The sequence below is a fragment of the Ambystoma mexicanum genome, chromosome 4p, assembly GCF_040938575.1.
Source record: "Ambystoma mexicanum isolate Mex_15411 chromosome 4p, UKY_AmexF1_1, whole genome shotgun sequence".
Lineage (NCBI taxonomy): Eukaryota > Metazoa > Chordata > Amphibia > Caudata > Ambystomatidae > Ambystoma > Ambystoma mexicanum.
Genome location: NC_090927.1, coordinates 96932297 through 96959944, shown reverse-complemented (window position 1 = coordinate 96959944; position 27648 = coordinate 96932297). Strand labels below are relative to the sequence as shown.

The 27648-nt window shown below is 47.6% G+C and overlaps 1 protein-coding gene across 1 annotated transcript in view; it reads left to right on the top strand.

The window, feature by feature from the left end:
• LOC138453026 (tyrosine-protein kinase-like) overlaps positions 1 to 27648 on the top strand; it is a 370904-nt gene that overhangs the window by 291242 nt on the left and 52014 nt on the right. Inside the window, exon 6 of the mRNA XM_069605443.1 lies at positions 24730 to 24785. Within this exon, the coding sequence (XP_069461544.1) occupies positions 24730 to 24785 (56 nt within the window). The remainder of the gene's footprint in view (positions 1 to 24729; positions 24786 to 27648) is intronic.

Here is a 27648-nt window from a genome sequence, read left to right as displayed (position 1 = left end):
AGGAAGAGGGAGCATCGGTAGTAGAGAGAGTTTAGAAAAACTGTATCTCACACGCGCAAACGGCGAATCACCATAGATGTGCGGGAAAAGAGAAGAAGGAAAGATAGGTGACAAACAGGTAAGAGATAGAACAGTAAGAGCAGCATCCGCGGGAACACCTGCGCCAACACACCCGCCACGCCCACTCACACCTACGCCCGAACAATCACCATACATTGGCAGACTTAGGGACCTCCCTCGACGCAGGAAGGAGGAGCGACAGCATACACACGCAGTACACTATGACAGCAATAGGAAGGGGAGGAAGGGTGAAGAAGAGGACGCGACAAGCATTCGCAAAATAGATATGATAACAGAGTTTCCAGACACAGAGAACGAAGACCAGTATACTGATGTTGCCTCACAACCTCGGGAGGGGCAAAGGGAGTACAATTTAATGCCTCTTTTAGAACAGGGAGGGGTCAGGCCACAATATGTCCCCTGGAAGCATACGGATAAGGAAAACATAAAGTGTAGGCTCCCGTCATTAAGTGGGGGAGCGGGGAAGTGGATAAATGAAATGGAAAAACATACCACGGGGCAAAAGCTAGCAGTGGGTGATGTGAAGGGACTCTTAATATCAATACTAGGGGATGCAGCAGATGACATCTGGAAAAGGGCGGGATTCCCCGGAGTGACTACCACCGACACATCGCACGACGGGGCATCATTTGCCAATTGCAGACATGCCCTGTGGCAGGCCCTAAGGGTACAGTACCCAGACACGTCTGACATAGGAGCCATTACCTCACGCAAGATGCGCGAGACTGAAGATCCTGTTGATTATATCCAGGAGATTTAGGAGAAGTGGCGCTTGGAAACTCGGGAGCAGTGGGATAAAACACCAGCCATCTTTTACCACATACTTGTACAAGGGCTCCCGGAGGCAGTACAGAGGCAATTGAAGAAAGTGGTGGGAACAGAAGGGAAGCCATGGCTGGAAATACAATTGACGATAATGCATCACTGTAGGACATGGCAAGAAAAGATGAAGCAAAAGGAGAAAGATAGGAAGGCAGAGGAAGCGAAATTAGTGCAGAAGAAACTGACAAAATACTCAATGGAAGGAGCCTTAATTACAACTCCAGCATGTGTCACTCAGACACCTGCGCCAGTAGTAGCAGCACCAGGTGCAGGACAGCAACAAATGGCCCAGATACCACAACAAGTGCAGGTTATGCCTCAGCTAGTGTCACAACCCCCATTATACGTAGCCGTAGCTGGGGAAGGATACAGGCAGCAAGGAAGTGGTTACTACAACGCATTTCGAGGAAGGGGTGGAATGATGAGAGGAAGAGGGTATGCCCAGTTCGCGCAGCAACAGGTAGGAGGGCTCTGAGGTCATTTCCCCAATGCGCAGCCTGTGTACCAAGATAACACCGGCAATTTTCCATGGCAGACTAGGGAACCCCCGGTATGTTGGGTTTGGGGAACGGTAGGACACATGTCATGTACATACAGAATGAGGCCCACGTTAGTGATTGAACAAGGGCAGCAAGGAAATGTGGAAGAACAGCAGGTGTACCAGCAACAAGACATGCAACAGAATGCCACGCAGCAACCACAACAAGTGCAGTATATTGCACCGCAACCACAGACACAGGGTCACGCAGTACCGCAGCAACAGATGGTTACAGCACAGCAACCACAAGTGCAACCAGCACCGCAACAAACTCCGATACAGGATAATAAAGTATCGAGAACGGATGCCGCCCTACCACAAACACAGCTGGGGAAGGTGACAATACTAGGACATAACCCCTACACAGAGGGTGGCATGTCATTGTATCCACAATAGGACGCCCACAGATGTCCTTGATGTGACCCATCCTATCGGTAACACCCAATAGTGCGGAGGAACCACGCATACAGGTAACGATAGGTGACAAAAAGTTTTCCTTTCTTGTTTACACTGGGGCAACCAGATCATGCATAAGGGAGGGCAAATTTAAGATGTTAGGTGAAGCCATGCACACTCAAGGATTCTCTGGGGCTCGAGGATTGGTTCCCTTTACTGATAACATCTCTTTATCAATAGGAGATAACGAAATGTCGGTCCCGCTCCTATATTCGAGGGAGTCACCAGTAAACACACTCGGGAGGGATATCATGAGCAGATTGAATATGACCATATTCTTCACGGAGGATGGCATAATTTGCTCCACGCCAGGAATAAACATGCTTACAGCACGACAAATATTGCAAGCATACTGTGGTAAAACAGTAGCTCGAGCAGAGCCAGTTGATGGAGAGATATTCCAATACGGTACAGATATGGCATTTGCATGGATGCCTGGGATTGAGGGCAAGGTTTGGAGGAGACCAGCAGCATACCTATTCAGACCAGAGACACCAGCGGATGAACCAGAGGGGAAGGTGATTTCTGTGGGCATCGAAAGCATAATAGCAACTCCAGATTACATTGCAGTTCATGCCCAAGACGAGGAAGGTAGGGCGTGGAGAACAGTGATTGCACTAGCTGAGGGATGTAGACTTACACAGGTTTCTGATGAAGAGCTTTTCTCAGACGACAGGAGAGAAGGGGTGATGGTGTTTATGATGAGTGTTGACGTTTGGCTAAGGGTGACATATAAGAGAGTGGCACAAAAAATGGCTATGGTACTTGAAGCGCCTGCATCAACGCCAGTACCATTCTATGAGGAAGATATGGCGAAGGTCCCAGCTTCTTTGTGGACCACTAGTCCATATGACGTGGGTTGTATTAAGAGCATTGGGGGAGTACAAATAAAGTTGAAAAAGGGAGAAATCTTGCCCAGAGTGGAACAATACCCATTGTCAAATGAGGCAGATGAGGGCATATACGAGACGATATCAGCTCTGATAAACAACGGCATATTAGTACCATCTGAGTCAACTTGCAATACGGCTGTGTACCCAGTGCGCAAGGCAAAGGGCGGATCACGGCGTTTCATCCAGGACCTTAGGCCCTTGAACAACATAGTAGAGGCAGAGTACCCCATAGCAGCAAACCCAGCCACTATATTATGTGGAATACCACCAGAGGCATCACGGTTTACCGTCATGACCTCAAAACATCTTCTTCTCTATACCTTTGCCACAGATTCACAGGATCTCACAAGTTTCACTTATAGGAACACAAAATGGAAACATACAAGATTGCCCTAAGGGTACTGTGAATCACCCTCAATATTTAATAGGGCAATACAGATTGACTTAGGGAATATTGAACTAGAAAGTACAGTATTGCAGTATGTAGACGACATAATGATTTGCAGCACAACTGAGGAGAGGTGCAGGGAAGATTCAATAAAAATGTTAACGATATTAGCGGAAAAGGGGTACAAGGTGGACAAGGGGAAGTTACAGTACTGTCAGGAACAAGTATTATATATCGGCCAACTAATATCTCAGCATGGAAGGCACATAGCACCACAGAGGGCGCAGGCGATAATGAACACACTGCAGCCCCAAACAGTGCAGGAATTGCAACAGTTCTTAGGTTTGTGTGATTATTGCAGAGCATGGGTTTTCGACTACAGTTCATACATAGGACCTTTACTTGAAGCATTGAGGGAAGCACAGCAGGGGGATGGGAAATTGAAGTGGACAAGAGAAATGGCAGAAGCGTTTGACGAGTTGAAAAACGCCATATCATCTGCACCAGTGCTAGCCATCCCAAACTATGAACACCAGTTTTTTATTTTCTCACACTGTGATTCAGCAGTTATGAAGGCAGTTCTGACTCAGAAAACAAGTATGGGGAACAAGCCAATTGTGTTTTACAGTGATCATTTAGACCCAGTAATGTTAGGTCATTTCCCGTGTCAACAAGGTCTCGCAGAAGCCGTGTTTGTGGTCGAAAAATCTTCATCAATAACAATGGGGTGCCCTACTACATTGTTTGTTGAGCATGCACTGTTTGTGATTTTTAATAAGCCCAAATCTACATTGACAACCCAAAGGGCATTAGCGTATGAGATCATTTTATCTAGACCCGAATTGACAATTGTTAGATGTAGCATGGTGAATTCAGCCAGGTTCCTAGCCTAAGTAATTGAAAAGGGGATTATGCTCATGACTGCATGCAAACAAATGAAATGTATTAGTGTGCGAGAAAGGTTGAAGAGGATGCGCTGATGGGGGGTGATATAATGTTCATAGACGGCTCCTCAACTATTGACCAAACAGATGGAGTCAGGAGAACAGGAGCAGAAGTAGTAAAAATGACGGAGGACTTGTTGTATGTCCCGATAAAATGCATCCAGCTACCACAGCATTATTCGGCCCAAGCAGCAGAATAAGTGGCGCTGATTTTGGCACTAAAAGAAAGCCTTGATAAAAAGGTTACCATATACTCCGATAGTGTATACGTTACATCAACAGTACACTCGGGGTTGATAAAATGGCAAAGAAGAGGATTTAGGAGAGTAGATGGTACTCCAGTGCAGCACGCTCTCCTACTCGCCGAACTCATAGAAGTAAAAAACGATCCCCAAGAAGTGGCGTTGGTTAAGTGCCAAGCCCATACAAATGGTGATGATTATATCTCGAAAGGTAACGAAGTAGCAGACGCGCATGCAAAACATGCTGCGTATTTTGGTGAACTGTGGTCTCCCCCAGAGTCAGAAAGGGGAAGGGGGAGGATGAAAGCGAGACAAATGTTGATGAAGGAAGGGTATACACATCTCCCTGCAACACAGATTGTGGAACTGCAGGCGTTCGCGCCAATGGCAGAAAAGGAGCTATGGGTGAAAAGAGGATGCACAATGTCCCCCACTGATGCACTATGGCGACAAACTAACACAGGAAGGGTAGTTATGCCTTTGTCGCTGTTGAAAACAGCGCTCACACAGTTGTATTATCCAGCGCACACAGGTAAAGAAATGATTGCAGCACAAATTAAGGAAAACTGGTTTTGCCCCGATTATAAATTATCATGTTGCTAACTTCATAAGTAGATGCTTAACATGTCAACAGTTTACAGCTGGCCACACGCTGCAAGCGATAAAGGGTACTATACCCCGGCCAGAAGGACCCTTCCTACATCTCCACATTGACTATGTTGATATGATCAATGTTTGTCAAGGGCATAGGTACATGATAGTTGTGGTATACCCATTTTCTAGATGGATCGAAGCTGGACCCGGCACGCACGCAGACGCCTTCAGGGCTGCAAGATTTTTAATGCGAGAGGTCTTCCCTAGGTGGGGCGTATGAGAGGTGCTATGGTCAGATAATGGCCCGCACTTCGCAAATGAACTATTCCAACACATCACTGCCCTCTTGGGAATTAAGCATAAATTTGCATGTCCATACCATCCACAAGCAAATGGTGTGTGTGAATGCATGAACGGCCTCCTAAAGGAAGAGATCGCAAAGATCCTGCAGGCAACCAAGAAGAGTTGGTTGTACTGCCTTCCGCTTGCATTATTTGAATTAAGGAATAGACCTAGTTCCGACCACCACTTCACCCCACACGAGGTGGTAACAGGTCGTCAAATGCGCCTCCCCCTAACGCCACCATCGAGAGCGATCACTGATAAATAACGTTCTGCAAACGTTTTCGGTGATAAAATGCATCAATATGTGTCTTCTTTGATTACTAGTATCGCTTTTATTTCTCAACAGCTCGAGCACACGCGGGCGGGTCGAAGAACACACAGCACGACGGAACAACTGAAGACAAAGACCAGCAAGGATCATGTAGGATTGCGGAGGGCGACAGCGTCCTCCTCCGGAACTTTAATAGGAAGTGGCACGAACCCCCTTTTACGGGGCCCCACTTGGTAGAGAAAGTAGCTCCTCGAGCAGTGAAGTTAGCAGATAAAAACACTGGGACTCATCTTCACGACATTAAGCCCTATATTTACAAGACCCGCCCTCGCACTGATAATAGGGCCACCGTAGAAACGACATCACCAGCAGCACCGTCACAGAATGACAACACGTCGACAACCAAACAGGACAATACTGATTGTGCCCCCGACCTATCCCCGGCCACGGACCCGTTAATGGAAATTGACAAATCACCCCTATCCCATCCCATGGTCACAAGGTCCCAAACGAAATTAAAACTTTCCCAGTTATTGCCGCCCGCTCCCTGCCCATCCACAGTTGATTAAAGGACATTAAAATAGTGATTATTGAATACCGCACACACCACTGTAAACACTTGTATGTTTTCTTTCTCTTTTTCTCGCACACACAGGTATCGCGTATTGTATTGTTATTGTTTAGTAATTGCAATAACTAGTATGGTGTTCCACCCAGGAGTAGATGCTGCCCGCAGACGATAACAACCCCGAAGCATTGTCATATCAATTTGTATATTATATACGGAGACCAAAGTACCTGAAAAGAAGAAGGGTACGTGTGTACTACACTGCCTTTATTTTGGCCATAGAATGATTATTTCCCCATCTTCATGAACATTTGCCAGTACTGAGAGACAGATCCCTAAAATGACTGTGGGAACAGATTTTCGGCTGGGCTATGAACGACCACCTGATAGGGAGTGCTTAACTAACACTACCGACCATTTTGGACACATATTTTCAGAATTTTCAGGCGGGCAACTTTAGCTTCGCAAGAATTGGCTGTAGGACCGCACCAGAGGTAAGAGTTGAAATGCTGGTGACATTAGTAATTGTAATAAGATTGGTAGGAATGTTGATAGTTACCGGTGTATTGGCTGCCTTTATCTGGCAAAACATCTATGCTTCGAGTGTTGTGCCTACACCTAGAACTAACTTATCCCCTCCCACGGCTGCAACAGGTACAACTTCAGGGTGTGTAATTAAAAATGGAGTTAAGGGTAGTAGAGTTAAACGCAACACATATGCAGAGGAGAAGGAAATTAACACATATCTTACAGATTCAGCACACGTCACAAACAACATGTGGTACCGACACATGACCAAAATTGGTAAGCAGGCAACGGAGGGCAGCTGCAACGTTTGCTCATTGATACCCTATGCCATGAGTGCATCAGGAACATTTGTTGCTACAGAAGTACAAGATAATACAGTATCATGTTTGACATATTTGGCGCTGTTCCAGACGAGAGAGCGATTCCAAGGGACAGTAGTGAGAATTGAATGGAAAACAAGAGACACATACCCCTATGAGAATAACCTCCTCAAAACATACTTGGCATACCACAAGAGGAGCCTACATACTGAGGCATTCAGATACATTACTGATGGCCCTGATAGAGGAGAAACTAAGAAGGTTACGTTGGACTACCTACCCTGCGATTGGTATGCAACTGAAATACCAGGAGAGCAAGGATGTTGGGAAAGACCACTTATTGTGATAACCGGGAAGGTATACATGAACGATGAATGGCAGATAGGAGTAGTAGGCAGTAACATGGTAACAAGAGAAAACACTACCACAATCAAGGAGCACAATGACAAATGTTGGACAATATGGGGTATGTAAGTACCAATGTTAACATGGATAGAAAAGGATGAAGACCCACTAAGAATACTTCCGCTACCTGCACCTACATTATGCTACCAGCACAGGGGTAATGTGGATGTAGGATACAACACAAACTGTAAAGACATAGTGGAACTGCCTGAGGGGGTTGCCGGGACAGCAGTAATAATGGATCACTATTAGGCCTGTGGTGACAAGGCATACCACACCCTACCTCCATCTTGGAATGGAATATGCACCATGGTACACATTAATGTTCCATCACTGGTTGTGCCACAAGAACACGTTAACTTAGCAAAATTCCCTAAGATGGATGAAGGAAATAAGAGGAGGAAGAGAGCGTTGAAGACCGCAGAAGGTGATGAGAACAACAGTAATAATGTCTTGTTAAGAGCAAAAAGACAAGTGGAAGCGCTTACAGGGAATTATTTGTGGGGACGCTCAGAAACAGCACTATCTTCCATTCCACCGGAGCACAGATTATTTAGCAGAGCGGCGATGTTCTTCTCATCGATAATACATCCTGGATTGCAAGCATATGCAAATGCGAAGTGGCTTCAGATAACTAGGTGGGAGTTAATGATGATGATAAACTCAACGGATTCAACGCAATAAGGGAAGAACTACGAGCAGTGAGGATGGTGGCGCTGCAGAATAGTACGTCCTGGACCTCCTCACAGCAATGGAAGGAGGGGTTTGCGCAAAAATCGGGCAATCATGCTGCACATTCATTCCAGCTAATGATGCAGACAATGGAACACTAACTGAAGAAGTATCTCAGCTAGCCCTCATGCGCTCGAGAATGGAAGACGAAAGTAAAGGGGTAAAGAAGGATGACAGCTGGTTTTCTTTCCTCTGGTCATGGATGCCCTCATGGTTGTCAGAAGGACTAAAGTTACTGGTGGGAGTAATAATATTAGGAACAGCTTTATTACTAATGATACGGTTTTGGAAAGCAAGAAAAGCGCACTCAATGGACGAGATGATAGAGTTGGCCGGTATGCATGCGCTACTACCAGCTGACGATGCACTGCACACAGACATCATAATACAAGAAAGAGAGAGACTCCGCAGATAGATTTTTGACAACCACAAGGATCCATCATCAATTAAAGTAGAGAATCCAAGGAACCCGAGGAGCTATAGAGGGAGATGGGTGTACTGCAAACCTAACGGGACATGTGTGTATATGTACTGGTCTTTCGAAGATCATGTTAACCATTATGGTCACTTGGCTGGAATCACCAAAGTATGGAGAGTGAGAGGAGATAAGGATAAGGATGAGTTTGTGGTCGACAAGTCGACCAGAGGGGGGACTGATGAGGGAGAGCTGGAAGACACCCTCCCGCCAATCTCATCCAGACCATGGCCTAGAGGATCACGACCCGGACACCCTCCACGAGATGAGTTTGCCTACTTACCTGATGGCAGAATACCCTGGTTCAAGAACATACACCTGAGAGGAGTATGCCCACCGGTACGATCAACACCAGTCTCCGTGGCCCGCGATGATATTAGCGGCATGGATGAACTCGACTAAAAGCCATGGTTACAGTCTCCACATCGTTAGAGATGCCATGACGACATAGCCGACGGACGATAACACCTGGTCACTCACACACCAATCTACACGAAGAACATACTCAGTGCTATGACGTAGCGGACTGTTACACTCACGGACGTGCATTGTGTTTATTTTTTCACATAGGCCTTCTACCGCACCGCAGAAACGCAAGACGCCTGAAGAGATCAAGTATAAGCTTGCTGATGCTTCGTCGCCACCTATCTCTATGAGATGCTATCATGTATATCTAGTATTACATATGTTGATGTGTCATTTTGCGACTACCATAATATGGCGTATGTACTGTTACCCCTGAGCTACGCCTGAGTAGGCCGCGAGCAAGAGTCCCCAGGTCAGAGCCTCGCAAACGAAAACCCCTTCCAGGACGGAATGCAAGTGCTGAACAAGCAGAATAAACCCACAGTGAGGACCGCTGCCAAGGCCGCGATGTTGCAACTCGCATACCGAAAAGCCCACTGCCAAGGTTACACCTGCAAATGCTAAGCCTTTAGACACAGAATACTAAAATCAAATGCTCATAATTCTGCTCCAGCCATGGTCTCTCCACACGTGAACCGACAGAGTGCCAAAGCCTACGAGACAAAGAAGCAGCCAGAGTCTCGTCAGTTGCAACAACGAAGCGGCAAGATGGACACCTGCAAGAATGGGAACGACCCGCCTAGGAGCTTATGAGCAGACCTGCCGTTGTTTGCACATAACACATAGTTGCACATTGTTGCTAATGACAGGTACACCGTGAGTTGGGAGCGACGATGGTCCCAGGCTTGGGGGCTCATGGGAGAACCAATCAGAACCCAGGGGGATTGGCTATTGACGCCAATCACTCACAACCAATCATCGAGGGTTCCCTTGTTGCAATTTCGAAGTAGTACTGTTAGGGACGGCCCAAGCGTACCACCTGATTTTGTTCCTTCCAATAAGAAGTTTCCATATAACTTACATATACTAACCCTACTACTCAGATAGCCAATCCTGGATGGCAATAGGTTTTTACGCTAACTTCCTGAGGTGACGAAGGTAGCGCATCATACTGTAGTAAAAAGGCCTCCGTGCCACGAAGAGAGCGCATTTTTGCCAGGCTTTTTGCCACCTTTCTCGCATGCATACGAGAAACCGTTCCTGCTGTTGAAATAAACTGCAGTCTCAGCCTTGCTCCTTGCGTGTGCTAATGCTCATTTTGGGGAACACGGGAGGAGTTGGGGCCTCCCAGCCCGGAGCTCCGCGGACGGCTCTGCCGACTCCGGGATAATCACCCTGACAACACACAATTATGAAGTCAAGGTAACCATTGGAGGGAACTCAAACCATTCCATAAGGCCAAACCAACCAGACAGAGAGCAGAGAGCTCCCAAGCCTCACAGGTGGAAGAACTTCATAGGCTGATAAAAACATACTATGCAGGCTTCGATCAAGGCTTAAAAAAAGGTAGCAGACACCAAACGTGTCATATCTGAACTTCCTAAAGTCAAATGGATCAAATAACAACTGGTTTAGATTATAGGACCATTTTCATCTAAAATTAAATTTACAATAAAGGACCTAGCCTGAGTAGCAAGGCAAAGCCGGTGACTAGACCTATCCTGAGTAGCAAGGCAAAGCCGGTGACTAGACCTATCCTGAGTAGCAAGGCAAAGCTGGTGCCAGTCACCTAGTCAACAAGTCATGAGCCAAAAGTATCCGACCCTGCCAAAACAAAGGCCCTGACATGCAACATCAGGCACTCATAGAGACCCTGAAGAAGAACAAACCATGACGAAACATTCTGCACGCCACTCGCAAATAAGGACCTGCATCTAAAAGGCAAGCATAGACCTTTGTGAGGCCTGCTCACCTCCTCAGCGTGGGTTTGCTCCAGATCCGCCCCAGACGAGAGCAGTAATATAGTACCACTAAGCAGGCAATCAAGCCAAAGTGGAAAACCTATCCATGACCAGTCACATGGAAATACAGGTTACAGCGACACTCCATCAGCAAAATAAGAGAACCCTGTGAGGTATTCCGGGATAGCCAAGCCAGGGCTTCTAAATCCTAAAAGGAAAAACAAGCCTTAGAGGGAGACCAGAACCATCAACATCTCAATTAACAAGGAATACAAATATATGACTTACCTTGGGAGGTCTCCAGTGAGAGTGAGGCTTCACCTGAGCTGCTCCAGAACGTCCACAGAATGTCCTCTCGTATCCTATAAGGGCAGTGTTTAACGTTGGCTCGGACAGAATGTCCAATACATAATACTCCAAGAGTAGGATTTTGAGTTAGGAGACATTAGAACCGGTAATACCTCCAGACTCGTTTATTGTTACCACATGTGGTAATTACTGGGTGATGATTGCAAGTCATGCGAAACATACCACATTATTCACCGTTCTGGATTCCCACAGGGGGGCCAGTCATTATCACACGCAATGATACCACACCCGGTAAGTAGCACAAGCCGTGTTGATTTTGTGTGGCGGTAAAATCCACCACAAAAAACTGTCAAAAAAGTTTGTTTTAAAAATGAAAATGATCATTTGGCACCCAATAACCGCAGTTAGAGGGGGCTTGCTCACCATCGGCGAACGTGTACTTAGGCCCCAAGTATGTCTGTGCATTGGGGACTGGGCACGCACAGAGCCCCCTGCACACAGGAATCCTTACCCTGAGATCCGCCTTCCATTCTCAGCCCCATCTCGTCTAAAATTCTTGCCCCATTGGACCGAGTCAGTTTTGGGCTACAGTGGAGTGACACGCCACAGCCATTTTATCCTCATAATAATAATAATTATCTTTCATATAGCGCTACGAACCCTTGGGCTTCTGAGCGCTGCTTATTATCACAGTGTGTGGTGCTCATTTATCAACCTCGAAAGGACGAAAGGCTGAGTTCCGCTCTTCCGGGATTCGAACCTGTGTTGCCAGGTTTTGCATTAATGTCAAGGGGAGCGCTCTACTCGCTGTGCTATCATGCCAGCGAATTACGGAGGCTGTCCAAATGATCTGATATTGTTAATGTTTACGGACATTTGTGTGAAATCTATAAATGAGCAGCAAGCCCAGCGCGCATTATTTGCTTAGTAGCAATTCAAGCGGACAACCCTTTTATCACAGACATAATTATCACACATAAAAATCAGTGGCCCTAAGAACCTCATTGGGGTGAAAGGATCCCTTCGGTTTTCTTACAGGGTCATTTCAAAAGGGTGCAATAGGCCTGCACCGGCCTCTCCAACTTGGAATATTACATTCTTTCTAGATATAATTCATAAAGTTGTACTCTAGGTCTTCACAATATGCTTTGCTCTGTAACACAAGTGCAATATTTCTAATATAACTACAAAAGAAACTTGATGGGATCGTTAAACATGAACATACAATACAATTTTAAAATGAGCCAATGTAATCATTTTTTAATAGCTTCTTTTGCCGAGAATACAGACTATGTTATCTATTACAATGTCCTTCATTCTTGGAAAGGGTCATACTCAGATTAAAATCAATGACATGTTTCTTCCGTAAGGCCCAAGGCAGCATTTCATTTTCTGATGGCAACTGATTAGCTGGTAATGCTGCTGATCCTATTCTCAAGCAATAAGCAAAGCATAGATAGTGACACATTTGTAGACCTTGCAGCTTTGTCCTCTGGTCCCTTATGAGTTCTCTCAAAACATCGAACATCGACACCACCAGCCGAGTTCCCAGTGTGAAGGTCACATTCCCGCAGGTCGCATGGAGTGACAATGCATTTCTCCAAATACCAAGCCGTTCACCACCTTGGAACGCACCTCTGTCACTGCTGCTCTTATTCTACATCAGAAAAATAACACAGCATCCCTCCCCCCCAACCCCCGCAAAAAATAGGTAGGGCCTCATTACGAGTAGCCCGATAAAAGCATGTTCATTACCGGCATGCCGGAATGAGCGGGTCCGTGCTCGTATGAACCCGCTAATGGCGAGTGATTACGAGTGGGCGAGCACGCACGTTCCCTCATGCCGTTAATGGCAATACCGCCATACCGCTAAAGGCCCTCCAACCCCCCTATACCGGCATTGCGAGACCCGCCGATAGCGGTACTGCCTCATACCAACCCCTAAATACCGGCCCGGTAATACCACCATGCTAATACCGGGTTCGCAAAAACGAACCCGGAAATTACGTCATCGCGCAGGAACGGGAAATGGGCCGGCAGCCATCTTTAAAAACACAATCCATTGCCATCCTCCCTAACCACCGGTCGATACTCGGAGAGCACAGTGGAAATCCATAGAGAAGGTCAAAGGCTACCAGGAAGACCACCCCCGGCTGCGTAAACAGCGTTACTCAGACGCAGAGCTCACCATGTTAGTGGACACTCTAGCTGCACATGCAGACACAATACAATCCCACAACAAGAAGCGGGAGGTGCAGCAACAAAAGAGGCAAATCTGGCAGGAGGTAGCCCGTAAGGTATCAGCCGTAGGTACCACCCCGCGCAGTGTGAGGGACTGCAGGAAGCGGTGGGATGACCTCCGGTTGAGGGTTCGCAATATCCTGGCCACCAATCGGAGGGAGGCCATGGCCACAGGCGGGGATGCCCACCCACCTGCCAAATTGATGCCCTGGGAGGAGACAGCCAGCAGATTCATCAGTCCTGAGTCCATCGAGGGATTATGTGAGATGGAGATGGATGCAGCATCAACCGCAGAAGGAGGTGAGTGACCCTGCAGATCCCTGTAGGGGAGACCATGACGTAGCACAAGTGAAGTGGTAGAGAGTGTAGGCAAGGCAATGCATGTCCCAACACCCACATGACCATACCCAAATACAGATGGTGGGCCAAACGCTGCCACACTGAAATGCATGCTGAGTGCCAACCCCTTAACCAACACACAGCCAACAAACCTGGAGCTTGCCCATGTGATACATCACACAAACCCAAAATCAACGGCATGCCACCTGCCATGCAGTGAATGCTAACATGCCCCCTCTGAATACCCTGCGTGACACACCTGTGAGACATGAAAGCATGATCAAATGAATAATGAACAGCACCGCCGCTGCCATGTCACACCATCACTGATGCCCTGCATCTCTTCTACCCCCCCAGGCACTGATGAGGAAGAAGCAACCCAGGAGACAACTGCAAGGGCATCCACCTCACACCCTAAGAGGGCAACCACCACCACCACCTCTGCTGGAGACAAGCAGGCCACACCCACACCTGTTCAAGGGGAGTCCCCGGAAGCACCCGCCTCCACTGGGGAAGAACTTGATGCCAGTGTGGAGCCTGAGGTGGACACCGAGGTGACATGCCCGGCCACCCCGAGCCCCGTGCCTAACCCCCTCGCCCCAACACCTGTAGTCACCCACCTGCAGTGAAACTGATCCCTGCCTCCGTGACTGTGACCTACCCACCTCTGAGGAGTTCAGTCCCGAAAATGCCATCCACGTGACTGTACAACCCACCACTCCAGCCCCCTCCAGACCCCTGGAGACACGATTGTCGATGGTGGAGGCCCAACAGGAGGCCATGTTAGACCTATTCTGCCAGTACATAGCGGACGGGAAGGAAACCAGGCGGGGTATTGCCACAGCAATTTCTGGGACCACAGCGGCCATCGAAGCAAACACAGTCGCTGTCAATGAATCGGCTCGGCTAATTAGGGACTGCCTGGGGGCGGTGACACAGGTGCTGACCTCAATGCTGCTTCATATGCAGTGGTCACGGCTTGCATGAGGTGTGGAACCTGCCAGCGAATCACCTACTACCTCCACACCAGCTTCATCTGTCCCCACCAGCCCAGTGCGCCACAAACGTAGGAGTGCAAGGCACACTGAAATGCCGCCTTTGGACAGGAAGAAGTCCCGGAAGTAGTGTGGGGGGACAATGGTAGTGGGACACAAGGTTAGGGGTGAAGGCGTGCATCTTGTGGAGTCTATTGGGGGTGTTGGTGTTTTTTGGGGGGTCTGGGAGTTTGTTGGGGGTCTGGGAGTTTGTTGGGGGGTCTGGGAGTTTGTTGAGGGGGTCTGGAAGGGGGGAGTGGGCACATTTTTGCTGTTGTAAATAATACACACGTTGTGATAAGAAAAATCCATGGCTGGACCTTATTATTTTTGTGTGCATCCATTTAATGTGGTACGGTGTTCAGTGCCCAACTCCCAACATTCCCTGTGTGCATGTCCACATTGGCCCAGTGTCTGACTGACACATGTCTTTCATAGTTCCTGTGTTTCAGAAGTATTCGTGAATTAGTGCTTGGCGTACAGCATGGCCATCCCGTGCATCACGTACTGGCAGGGGGGCTACTTCACCTCCGTCTCCATCCTCATCATCCTCACCCGGGCCATGCATGTCAATGTCAGGTGGCAGTGGTACATTTCTCCGGACGCACATGTTGTGCAGCATGACACAAGCCATGGTGATCTTTGCCACCTTCTCAGGCCTATATAGGAGTGCCCCACCAGACCTGCTGAGGCAGCGGAACCGCCCCTTCAACAGGCCAACGGTCTGCTCAATCACAACACGGGTACGGGTGTGCACACAATTGTACTCCTCCTCATGGCTCTTCTGCGGGTTCCGCACAGGGGTGAGTAGCCACGGCCTCAAGGGATATCCTCCATCACCTGCAAGCAGATACAAATAGGTGTGTGTCACTCTGAACTGCCACCTTCATGGAGCACAGTCATGGCGGCAGCTATTTGGTGTGGCCATGCTCATGTCCCTGTAAGCATGAAAAATTATTATCTAGATGCAATCTATACTGTCATGAGGTGTGGTAGTCTGGATGGTGTTCTATAGATGATGCAGGGTGTAATCATGCATGCTGAGGCAGATATGCTGTGGTAGTGCAACAATGTTTAGCGTCCAATTCATGCTGTTCATTATTTACCATGCATGGTCACACTGACCACATTGCCACACTTGCCATCCTGTTCATTCATGCATTGCTTGCCATCACCATGGTGGCCTGGTTGTGCCTCTTACTTGTTCTCATCGACATGCATTATTTGTGATATGTGGCCCAGAGATGTGTCATGTACCGTTTGACTGGTACAGGTCAGGAGTGTTTGGCTCTGCATGCATTCTCCAATCACTGGCTATTCCCACCCAGGTGCAATATTCCCCCCTTATACATCCCCACACATCAGTACCCCGAAGCACTGCCATGGGACGGTTGTGCAACTCACCAAGCAGCCAGGCACGTGGTCCGCCATGTCGCTCCATGTGATGGGGTAGCGTGGAATTACGCAGTACCATGGCATCATGAGTTGATCCAGGAAATCGGGCACATCAATGTGTGATGATGTTTCTGGAGTCAAATACCATTTGCACATTGATGGAGTGGTATTGCTTGCGATTGCGGTACACCGCCTCTTTGTCATGGGGGATTACCAATTCCACATAGGTGCAGTCGAGTGCACCGACACAATTGGGCATGCCTGCCAGTGCATGGAAGCCTACTTTGGTGTCGGATATCTCCTGGGCAGTCCGTGGTAGGGATATGTGGCTGCTTGCATGCTTCAGGAGGGCATCCAGCACTTGGTTCAACATGCGTGAAAATAATGGCTGTGAAATGCCATGCAGCTGCCCGACTGTGCGTTGGTAGGTGCCTGTGGCCAGGAAGTGTAGCACAGACACCACCTTTAGTAGCGGGGGGATGGCAGTGTGTATTTCAATGAGGCTGCCAATGTCGTTATGTATCATTTCCACTATGGTGGTGATGGTGTCATGGTCCAACCGGTACAGGGTGTGGATCTGCTCAGGGGTTAGGTTGAAAGGGCTGGGTCTGGTGCGAGGAATTGGTGGTTGCCTACGAGGCACTGCTGCCTGCGCTGGTGGTAATTGCTTGGCCTGTCTCACCCTCCTTCTCCTCCTGCGTCTCCTCTGTGCTCCCTTTTGTTGCTGCTGTAGTTATTGTTGCTGTTGTTGCTGTATTTGTAGCAGTATAGGCATGTCCTCCAGCGCCATGATTGCAACAGCTAGTGGTAGCATTTTGGTGTAGGAAGGGGTGTGGTGTGTAGGTGTGCTCCTTTTGTACTGGGCCAGTCTACATTGCCTCCACCTGTGGGGGAGGTTTGGTGTGTGGGTGTGCTCAGTTTATACTGGCTCAGCCTCCATTGACTCCACCTGTGGGGATTGTGTGCACCTGTGGCAGCTGCCTTGTATCCTGATTGCTGTTTGCGGGTGGTCCGTGATGCCTGTATGGCCGGCATCGTGCAGCCCGTGATTACCGGCTTCGCTATGCCGGTATTTGCATTTCTGCGTAGGTTGGAATTTCCCCCTATTACCGGCATGCCGGTATTTGCTCCCTGAAGGGGCATGTGTACACGCCTATGCCGCCATAAGCAGCATTGTTATTTAGGGTGCCGCTAGTACCGGGTTTGTGGGTCAGAATGCAACGGACGGTAAACGATGCCGGTATTAAAATACCGGCATCGTTTTTGCCTTACCGGCAAACCTCGTAATGACTCCTGCAAGATATCTCTGTTCATCTCTGGTCACACTGCTGTCGGCACATACTTGTTAACGTGTACCAGAAAGCACGATTCTTGCTCACAAAGACAGAGAGAGAGAGAGCGAGACAGACAGACAGAGAGACCGATACATAGAGTGAGACAGAGGAAGAGCAAGAGCTAGATTTGCGCATGATGTGCCGGGTACACCTAGCCGTGAATACTGCCCCAGAAATTACTCTTGTTGAGAAATTATTAGGCTAAGTCTTAAAACCTGAACTTGTAGAAAAATAATTGATTTGTAGAAGAGATAACGGAAGATCAGGTCACCGCTGGCCACCACGCAGGCATGAGACTCAGTGCCTCGAATCCTTAGGACTGGCGCCATTGCTGGCAGTGCAGCGTTTATGTTCCTGAAATCCTGAAATGACAGCAAAAACTGCAAGTCTTATTACCTCAAGCCATCATATCAACAAACGAATGAGCAAGCTCAGGTCGATCTCTGCTGTGGAGTAACCACTGCTACACCCTGAGTGGGTAACCCCTTGTGTGGGTGGTCACAGAATTCTCATGAAACTGTTCTTCTGCACAAAAGGGTTTTATTTTGAAGTGCAGTGGTGTAGTAATACACTGGTATTTTTCAAAAACATAGGACATTCACATTTGAGGACATACAAAGTGTAGTACCTAAGTACGAATGATCAATAGTCAATATTTGAGACATCTACTTGTACAGTTTGTTCATTCTCTATAGGTTCCTTGGGAAGGAAGCTTAGAGAATTCAGTGGAATCATAGACAGGTAGGGGGCCCATAGAGTGTGGGCACAATCAAGAGTTGAACAACAACATATAATACATGTCAATACGACAGTGTTTCGGCCATTTTGCATGGAGCTAGGTGAGCTCTAATGGTGTAGGCCTTCAACAGGACAGGAGTGTCTTTACGAGTGGAGGGTCCTATGTGGTCGAATCTGAGGAGCTTAGTGGCTCAGATTAAGAGGTGGAATGAATCACTTCTTTAGGATGCAGTCGTCATCTTGTCAACAGGCGCGGTCACGCCTATTGCCAGTGCATTCAGCTGCCAAGATCGTTGAAGCAGCAGTGTGACGTGACCACACCTGTTGACAAGAAGACGACTGCATCATTCCCCCTCTTAATCTGAGCCACTAAGCTCCTCGGATTCGACAACATAGGACCCTCCACTCGTAAAGACACTCCTGTACTGATGAAGGCTCCAGGAAAAATGGCCGAAACACTGTAGTGTTGACATGTATTATATGTTGTTGTTCAACTCTTGATTGTGCCCCCACTCTATGGGCCCCCTACCTGTCTATGATTCCACTGAATTCTCTAAGCTTCCTTCTCAAGAAACCTATAGAGAATGAACACACTGTACAAGTAGATGTCTCATATATTGACTACTTGATCATTCGTACTTAGGTACTACACTTTGTATGTCATCAAATGTGAATGTCTTATGTTTTTGAAAAATACCAGTGTATTACTACACCACTGCACTTCAAAATAAAACCCTTTTGTGCAGAAGAACAGTTTCATGAGAATTCTGTGACCACCCACAAAAGGGGTTACCCACTCAGGGTGTAGCAGTGGTTACTCCACAGCAGAGATCGACCTGACCTTGCTCATTCATTTGTTGATATTATTGTACCGACCTGGGCAGAGCAAGGCAGTAACCAGGTACCCTTCCGAATACTAACTTATTACCTCAAGCCTCCAGAAGTTGCATTTCTTACCCAGACCTACGTGCCACAACATTTCGAAGCTCAGCTCTTCAAAACCTGTGCAGCGCAAACACAGGGCAACGACACCCGGCGGGGAAAGAGGGTTTGGGTGCATTGCAGGGTGCAAAGGCTAACTGAATAGAGGGTTAGGGAAGACACAGTTGAAGCTCTGGGTATGAATCTATAAGAGTACAGTTGATGCAAAACCATTCTCTTAGGCAAATGTGTCCACCAAAAACGACCACAACTGTGGCTTTAGTGCTGCAAGGGGAACAAAGTCCAGGAGAAAACCCTGATTTAAAATGAACTGTTTGGCGGTTGAAGATTTGATTGTTTTTTTATAATGCGCCTAATACCTGAGTTTGGTTTCTAAGTGCGGATCCAGTTCTTGTTTCCAAGAGCAGCATGCTGCCCCTGTGCTATCCTCCGGTCACCCAAGAGCTAGAGTCCCCTCAAATGAGGTCAGCGTTGCATCTGTGCACTTCGACAATCTCTCTAGAGGTTCCCGCCAGTCCCGGGATTATCCTCATGGGTGACCGTTTCAAACTAGCACAGAGGTACGGCTAGAGCTTGTGCAGGCAGTGCCCACAACGGAAGCAGGAAATAGGCGGGAACGCCAACCTTACCACCACCGCCACATCCTACACAGGAATATGTTGCCTGGTGGTTTGCCAAAAGCCTGGAATGGATCACTTATCACTGGTTAGAGAAAACCATACCTCCTTCTCGACATTAAGATAATGGGAAATTATTTCTCTTAGGTCACCAGGTCAAGAATCTACATCAACAGCAAAGCACAACTCAGCGGGCCTCTCAATAAATTGTAATGATAAGTTACACATAGCGCATTCCATAGAACATGTTTACATACCATTATCACCCAAACCCAAGTAGTAAATCATTTATCGTCCTCAGAAGGATGAAAGACTAAGTTGGCCTTCCCAGGATTCGAACCTGCGGCCTGCAGATCACACACGATCACAGCAGGCACCCCTCAATTCACTGAGCTATCTCACCAGCAGCAGGCTGGTTCTTGAACACCTCCATCTGCCAGCTTCCAAACAAAAAACCTGAGACAAGGTAGAGGCTAATCCCACATACAACCTACAAGGTGTGATAGATACTCCCAAACCCTGAGAAAAGGGGAAATCTCAATAAGGGTACTCCACCAAAAAAACTAAGAACAACAGCAATACATTCACACTATTGCTTAATGGGACAGACGATGAGAATGTTAGAAACGACCCCTACCTGTGTCTCAGGATAAGTGCATCAGGGAGATTTGAGCTGGCTAAAAAGCACTTCAAGGAAAAACCCTCTCTTCATTCAGTGCCATTAATGAGCCCCTATCCTGCTTCACCCCACCAGCAGAATTCCTGCTAAAGCTTGTGCACAGCACCATCACCCCTATCCTACCTTACAGGAGTGAGGTGTGGGCTCCAACATTAATAAAAGCATACGCGGAGCAGTGCACATCTCCCACAGAAATTATGCAGCTCCAGCTGTGCAAACAGGTGCTCTGTGTGCATAGAAATTGTGCAAACCATGGGTTGCAGAGCAGAATAGGGAGATTCCCCCTGCTGCTACACTGAAGTATCTTCCTACTCAAGCTCTTCGCTCCTCCACCTCCAACTCCTTCAGGGTCAGTCGCCTCTCCAAGCAACGACCTGGGGGCACATCTCTCTCTTCGGTTGGCACCTCCCTCTGGAACAGCCTCCCTGCCTCTCGGAAGCTTGAGCAGGACCATCACCGGTTCCGGAAGCACCTCAAGACTTTCCTCTTTGCTTTTGCCTTCTCTCTCCCTCTCCCCTGCTGATCTCCAGTCTGATGCTGCACTGGTTACCAGGCTACCCTCTGAACCACAGGCCCAGGTCCCTGCCCTCCCAGCTGCACATCTGCACTGCCTCCTTGCAACCTTGCACTTGGGGCTGTATCGCACACCCTACAGTCCCCCTACCTGCACTAACACTTGCTGCCTCCACTTAACCCCTGCACTGCCACTTGCTGGCCTCACTTCTTTTTTGATGTTTTATCCTATGCCCTGTACTTACCCCTCTTCCCCTTGCCCCAGCACTTTTCCTCTATCTTCTCCCCTGCACTTGCGCAATCTCAATGTCACCGGGCCTAGTAAGATCGTTGTCTTGTCCCCCCAAGTTGCCCTCCCCTGCTTTGCTGTACCTTGAAACACCTGTGTATAGGCGCACTATAAATAAAATATCATATCCAAAAGCACATATTCCAATTCTGTTCCCATATGAAGTATGGTAGCCCAATTCCCTTCCATGATCAGGCACGGCAAGACCAACCCTCAAAATTGGAATGGGTTATTTATAACGCGCTTAATGGCCAGCGCTTTCTAAGCGCGCCCGGGGATCGAACCTGTGTTGCTCAGTATCTCGATTTCTTCCCAACACGAGCGTTTTAGCCCTAAGCTATCCTCCTAAACCAAATGCTCATCGGGATTGTCCCTTGCACAATGTATTATACTGGTGGTCCTTTGGCGGCAGTGCCCCACAGTTAGACAAAAAAGTGAAAAACAACCGGAGGAGGAATTGAGTAAGTGCTTAGAACAGCCCCTAGAGAAGCAAAGCACAGTGCACCGGAGAGCAGAACTAGGGCAGCACAATAAGAGAGAGAGCTACATATAATTTGGGCAAAACGTGAAACTGACACAGTATAGAATTAGAGTAAAAGAAAAAGAAATGGACGCCCAGGCAATAACTCAGGAAATCCTGTCGTGGGGATAGCTATGGGGCAACGTGCTCCCCTTGGAAGCCAGACGACACAGACCAACACAGGTTCATTCCCGGGTCCACACTTACAAACCTCTGGGTAGTAAGCGTGTTATAAATAACCAATCATATCGTACACACCAGGTGACCACATTCTGGACATAGACATTGGCTGACAGAGCGCAAGCAAGAAGCTGAAAGAGGACAGGATGTGATTGAGGGAAAATGGGAAATACTTGCTCCCGGATTGACCTGCACACAAGGACATTCGAGGCAGGCACGCATGTCTCAACATGTTGTGACAGCCTGGAAGTGTTTGGGGGTAAGCCTGGACAAGACAGGCTCTGTTTCATCCAGTTAACAGAGAGAACAGCAAAGTATCTCTACGCATCCTACTAAAGACTCCGAAGTGCACAAAGCAATATGGGCGCTTAGCAACAAGCTGACCATCAAAATGAGCACTACTAAAGGCAATGTAACATGTATGTATCCCATGTGTTCACTTTGACCATATATGTCTAACTTGACATGCCAGTAAAGCACCATCTAGTGCATGGAACACGTGAAGCAGCCCAACCCTTCAGGGTGCCCGTCTTGGTGGCAAGCTCCATCACTAACCATAAAGGCTTCTGGGTGTGCCTAAGCGAGGACTGCGGGGGCTAACACCTCGTCCAGGCATGTCAACAATAGACAACACAAAACGTGAAGACCAGTAAAGGAGCTCAGCTTAATGAAGAGGCGCGTGCAGACACCGGTGCAACTTCTTCAAGGAAGCAGACGAACAGGATTGGTCATGTGGATCATAAGGATGGATCCTTTAAAGATCAGGTGATCTTATTCAGCAAGGTTGTGATTTCAGTCGCTGACTCTATGTTTGCTTTTTGTACTTCATACGTTCATTGAGTCAAAATTCTGAAAGTAGATGTTGAACATAGCAACAGCCACACTGCTACGACGTCTTCCGGGGACATTACTCAGTAAAAGAAGCATTCACGGGCCAGTGGCTGAAGATGGGATGGCCGAAATCTTCTCGCTACCAAAGGAATTGTTGTTGCTGAAGAAAGGAGCAATTAGTGGCCCAATATTCGTGTACTGACTACCTCAGCCCAGATCTATAAGAGCAATGGCTGAAGAGGTGTCGCGCGACTGGTCGCAGCCGCTAAACAAATCCCTGGATGGTCTAGCTCTAAATCCTGAAGCCTTTTAATGATCCAAGAGTGTTGAAAGTGCATGCTGTTTCCACCACTGCAGCCAGGGGGCAGAGCTTCTCTGCTGCCCTACTTTTGTAGCTAGGCCTCAGTCCCCATGAGTGCCCACTCGTCCATGGAAGAGCCTCTATAACTAAGTTTCGTTCCCCAGACCAGGTTCCTAGAGCATTTCAACCACATGAGCAGAGCTGCAGCAAAACCCTTTACAATATCAAGAAATGGCACCCCTAGGGGTACTTAATCAAATCGAATGCCCGACAAAGCCTTGTACCCATTTTCCAATCTAGCTGTTGAAACACCTAAGATAGACATGTGTTTGGCTTATCCAGTATTTACAGAGCACCCTTGTGGCAAGGGGATTGTCTTTGTTTATTCCGAAAGTGGTTGCTACTGAGGGTGCTGGTGTTTTTCCCAACGGGCATTTGCGTTATTGCACCTGAAGAATTGGTTAAAAGCTGGAGAGGCGCAGTGTGCAGCACGGGTGCACATTTGTGACTATGCCTTAAATCACTTATCCCTCATGCGGTAAATGCGGAAGTCTCCTGCAGACTAGCGTGTTCCTCCTGCGGATCTGGACCGCTCCAGAGACATGTCAACCCTTGCCCTGCCCCGTCTCCCTCTTGTGGTTTATCCCGCTCCTTCTAATAGATAGCACTCTTTGGGAGTGCAAGGCCTGGAGGAAGAGTGAAATTGACTTTGTGTAACATATTTTGCAGGTTGGACCTCTTTGCTCTTTCAGTGTCTTACAAAATGTATCTGAAATGCACAACAATGAAATAACAAGAGGACCTCCTGAAAAACCTCTCCTGGTCAAATGCCAACCTCCAAAAACTATCAGGAAAACAAAAGAGAATATGGGTGGGAGTGAAGTGAGAGAGTGAGTGTAGGCTGGTATGGGGGTGCCCCCCAAAAAAGAGCAAAGTTCAAAGGCAAACAATAAAAACTCACAGATGGATGAAATAGGAATGCTGGTTATTCAAAATAAAAAAAAGTAGATTAATTGAAAGGAGTGGAGAAATAAAGTAAGAAAATAGTTTGCAAAAATGTATATATTGCAAAGTTGGTATTAAGGTAAACATTGTTATCCAGCCCCCTTAGGAAATCAATTGGACCAGATAACAAAAGGCCTGTGTTCTGGATGGCAGTGAGTCAGATAACAGAGTTAATAGCCAGATAAGAAATCACCCCCTAGCTTCTGCTCTATTTACCATCACTCTATCATCCAGAAATGTTCTATAATCCAGCCTTTAAACTGCGTTATCCAGCATGTTATGGCCTAGAATTCTCATAATAATGGCCCTGACAAATGCCCTCTAATTGAGAGTTCTATGATCAGTCTTGGGTATCGAAGCGAGTACTGTATTCTGGGGGTTACAATGCAAAAGGTATTTTAAAGCAAGATATTATCCACTTGGATCTATCTAGATTTACAATTATGGGAACTCTTTCAAACAGATCTGTCTTTTGGTAATTGGGGTAGGTGGTTCACGTGTCTTTATACACTGTCTACTACACCCCATGTTTCTTGCATAATTTGACCGCCACAGGTTGCAACGTTATAAAGGATTTCCTTTTCTAATCGTAGGTCACAGGCCAAAGCGAGATCTGGGCTTCCATTCGCTGGTGGATTTTTCCATTCAGGTAAGCGGCCATGGTTTTTTAAATATTCATTTGGCCTGTATCAATAGCAGCAGTTATTTGTAAGCATGCACATGTTCAATAGGCTAAACCAAAGTCAATGGGCACAAGTCTTGGATAGGATGAAGCACTTCTGGTAAAGTCTTTGCACAAGTTCTTAGGAGTCTTTGATGAAAAGGAGAATCAAATGTAGGGCCACAAGCTGATTAGATGTGTGAGTTGTAGACATTACAAGCATTCTACAGTAAGAGGTAAGTTCTCTCAGACTTTTTACAGTACCTTTAAAGATGAAGAAAAGATGCAGCTGATGACTTCTGTTCCTGTGCAGCTCTGCAGATCTCGCTGTTCCTGGGCCTCAGTCGTGGGGACAAGAGGGAGGACGTCTGGGGACTCCTGCACTGCACTGGGACGGTCAAAACTTGCAACCAGCAAACTTCACTTTCAATGGCTGCTCAGTGTTTCAACTTCTCGCGTCTACCGCAAATAGCAACACAGCGGTTCCTGGCTGTCGAGATGGACTTTCCTTGCTTCTGGGGTCCCGCACTCTGTTGAGGGGGCTCAGGCTCGGTCAGTCCTGCTTTCTGGGAGTCCAGAGGATCTTCCTGTAGCTCTAGGCCAGCTTAAAAGCAACGTACACAATCTGGTGTTCCTCTCCCTAGCTGTACGGTTTCCAGCAGCAACTCTGTGGAAATTCAACGAGCTCTGAGATGGATGTCGAGGTGGCTTACTTTGGAGATGATTGGTCCCACCAACTCAAGGGGAGAAGTCGTCCTTGCAGGGGCTTCTCTTGCAATGAGAGCTTGGCGTTTTGGCACTGCAGCAGGGCTTCACTGAGCAAACCAACGGTCCAGGAGTTGCAGCAGGCGTCCTCTTCAAGTTCTTCTTCGGTTCCTTCGTCCAGTGGTCAACTCTGCCGTCCAAGCCAACAGACTCGCCTTTTATTCAGTTTTCTCCCATTCATTCCAGCCTAGCTGTCAGTCACCCAGCAGGGTGGCTGTCCTTGCCGGTCAGTCAGCTGGCCAATCACTACAGAGTGCATTTGGGTCTCCTAGGAGACTAAGCATAAGGAGTTTCGGGCACCTCCCTCACTTCCTGCCTACCCCAGATACCCTGGAGCGAGAGGCGGGCTTCACTCGTTAATCCCACCAAAGGCAAAATGAACAAAGGGACCAAACCTGGTTTGGCGCGCAGAGTAAATCTGAAGAAGGACCTTTCCACAAAGAAATGGCAAAAAAAGAAGACCGGACCATTTTGACAAAAATGGCACCCTTGGGTGCTTTACTGCAGCTGCAAACGCAGCCCGCGGTAAATGCACACCATGGTAGTTAAAACAAAACCACTGCCACCAGCCTTTCAATGAGGAAAGGGTTACATAAAAATGTTACATGAGAAGCTAGACAAAGTGGATACTAAGTAACCCCACCATCACCCTATTGTAAGATAGTGTGTGCTGGGTCTAGAAAGTTACAATGGTAAGTAAAGTCAATTTCACTTTACTGCTCTTGGAAACAGTAGTTTATCCCAGAGAAGGTATTTAAACCTTGGGGAAATCTGAAAGACTTCCCTGTGCCACTGCACTGAAGGTGCTGTGTGACACAATGTAAAATATTATGCCTATGGGGTTTGTCAGACTTCACAACCAAAAGAAACACAGTGTTCAAAATCGCATTAAAGGAGAGTTCCGGGACTTTTTTTTTATTGTCCCTACGGGTCGGCCATGTGTTTGTAAGCATAAATCGGTAGATCGTAGGAAACTTTCCTATGGACCTTACCCGACTTTTCGCCCCTTATCGCACTCGAAATCAGCCTCCATTTTGTGATAATCCTATCATTCCGCCGCATCGACCTGGCTCACCTGCCTTTGCGGCACTAAATCAAATCCCCCGCCCCTGAGCCTGACATCAGCAGACGCGTACTGCCCATTTCAAGCACGTCTCGTGTCAACAATCGCTGCGCCTCAGCTATTGACGTGTTGCCATGGAAATGGCAGGACGCCTCTTTCCCCAATAAGTATAAACAGACCGTTTCACAACATACAGCAGCAGATTTTCGATTCCATTCCTCTCTCTGTGTTACTTTGAGTATTCTGTGACTCGTTTCAGTGCTCTGGTCAGCTACCTTCGCCGCTTGTAGCCCGTGTGAACAGATACCAGTACCACCGCTATAAATTATTTTACTATCTTTACCGCACAATGGCCACAATAATGCCGTATATGTACGAGCCCGAGTACACCGAGGAAGAACTACTGGAAAGGCAAGCACGCGAAAACGATGGGGATTCGGACGGCAGTTGGGAGGACCAGTCAACGGATGAAGAGCCTGGACCATGTCGCATGGACGGCGTCTCCACCTGGTGCACGTGCAATCGGTGCGAGCTAATGCCAACTGAGGAGGAGAACTGCTGCTGCCGTGAAAATTCCGGGTGCTTGGCCTACATTTCGGAAAGCGAGCAAAGTCAGCAGGAAGGCGAGCAAAGTCCGCAATGCATCACCGAGCTGCCAGAGTTCAGGGAAGCCTGCCTCTCACGGACAGTGTTGAGGATGATGATGGTGCTTATGCACGAACTTCGTGGCACTGTTCGTCCGCGTAATCCGAGTAACGAGTAAGTATACTCTGTTTGTGATGTCAGTGATGCCACCACTATTTCATGGTCGTCTCCCACATATAAAATTACATTTACATATCATTGGAACGCATGTAAATTGGTTCCATATAGTGCATTTTCTAGATATAATTTTTTTCTAAGAAAAATGACATGTGTTACCTGAATCGACATTGATAAGAAAGTTTGGTCAGTTTAATACAGTTTGCATCTTTTTTTTTCACAGGTGGTACAGGCTGGTGGCCTATCGTTGCTTCACTTGGT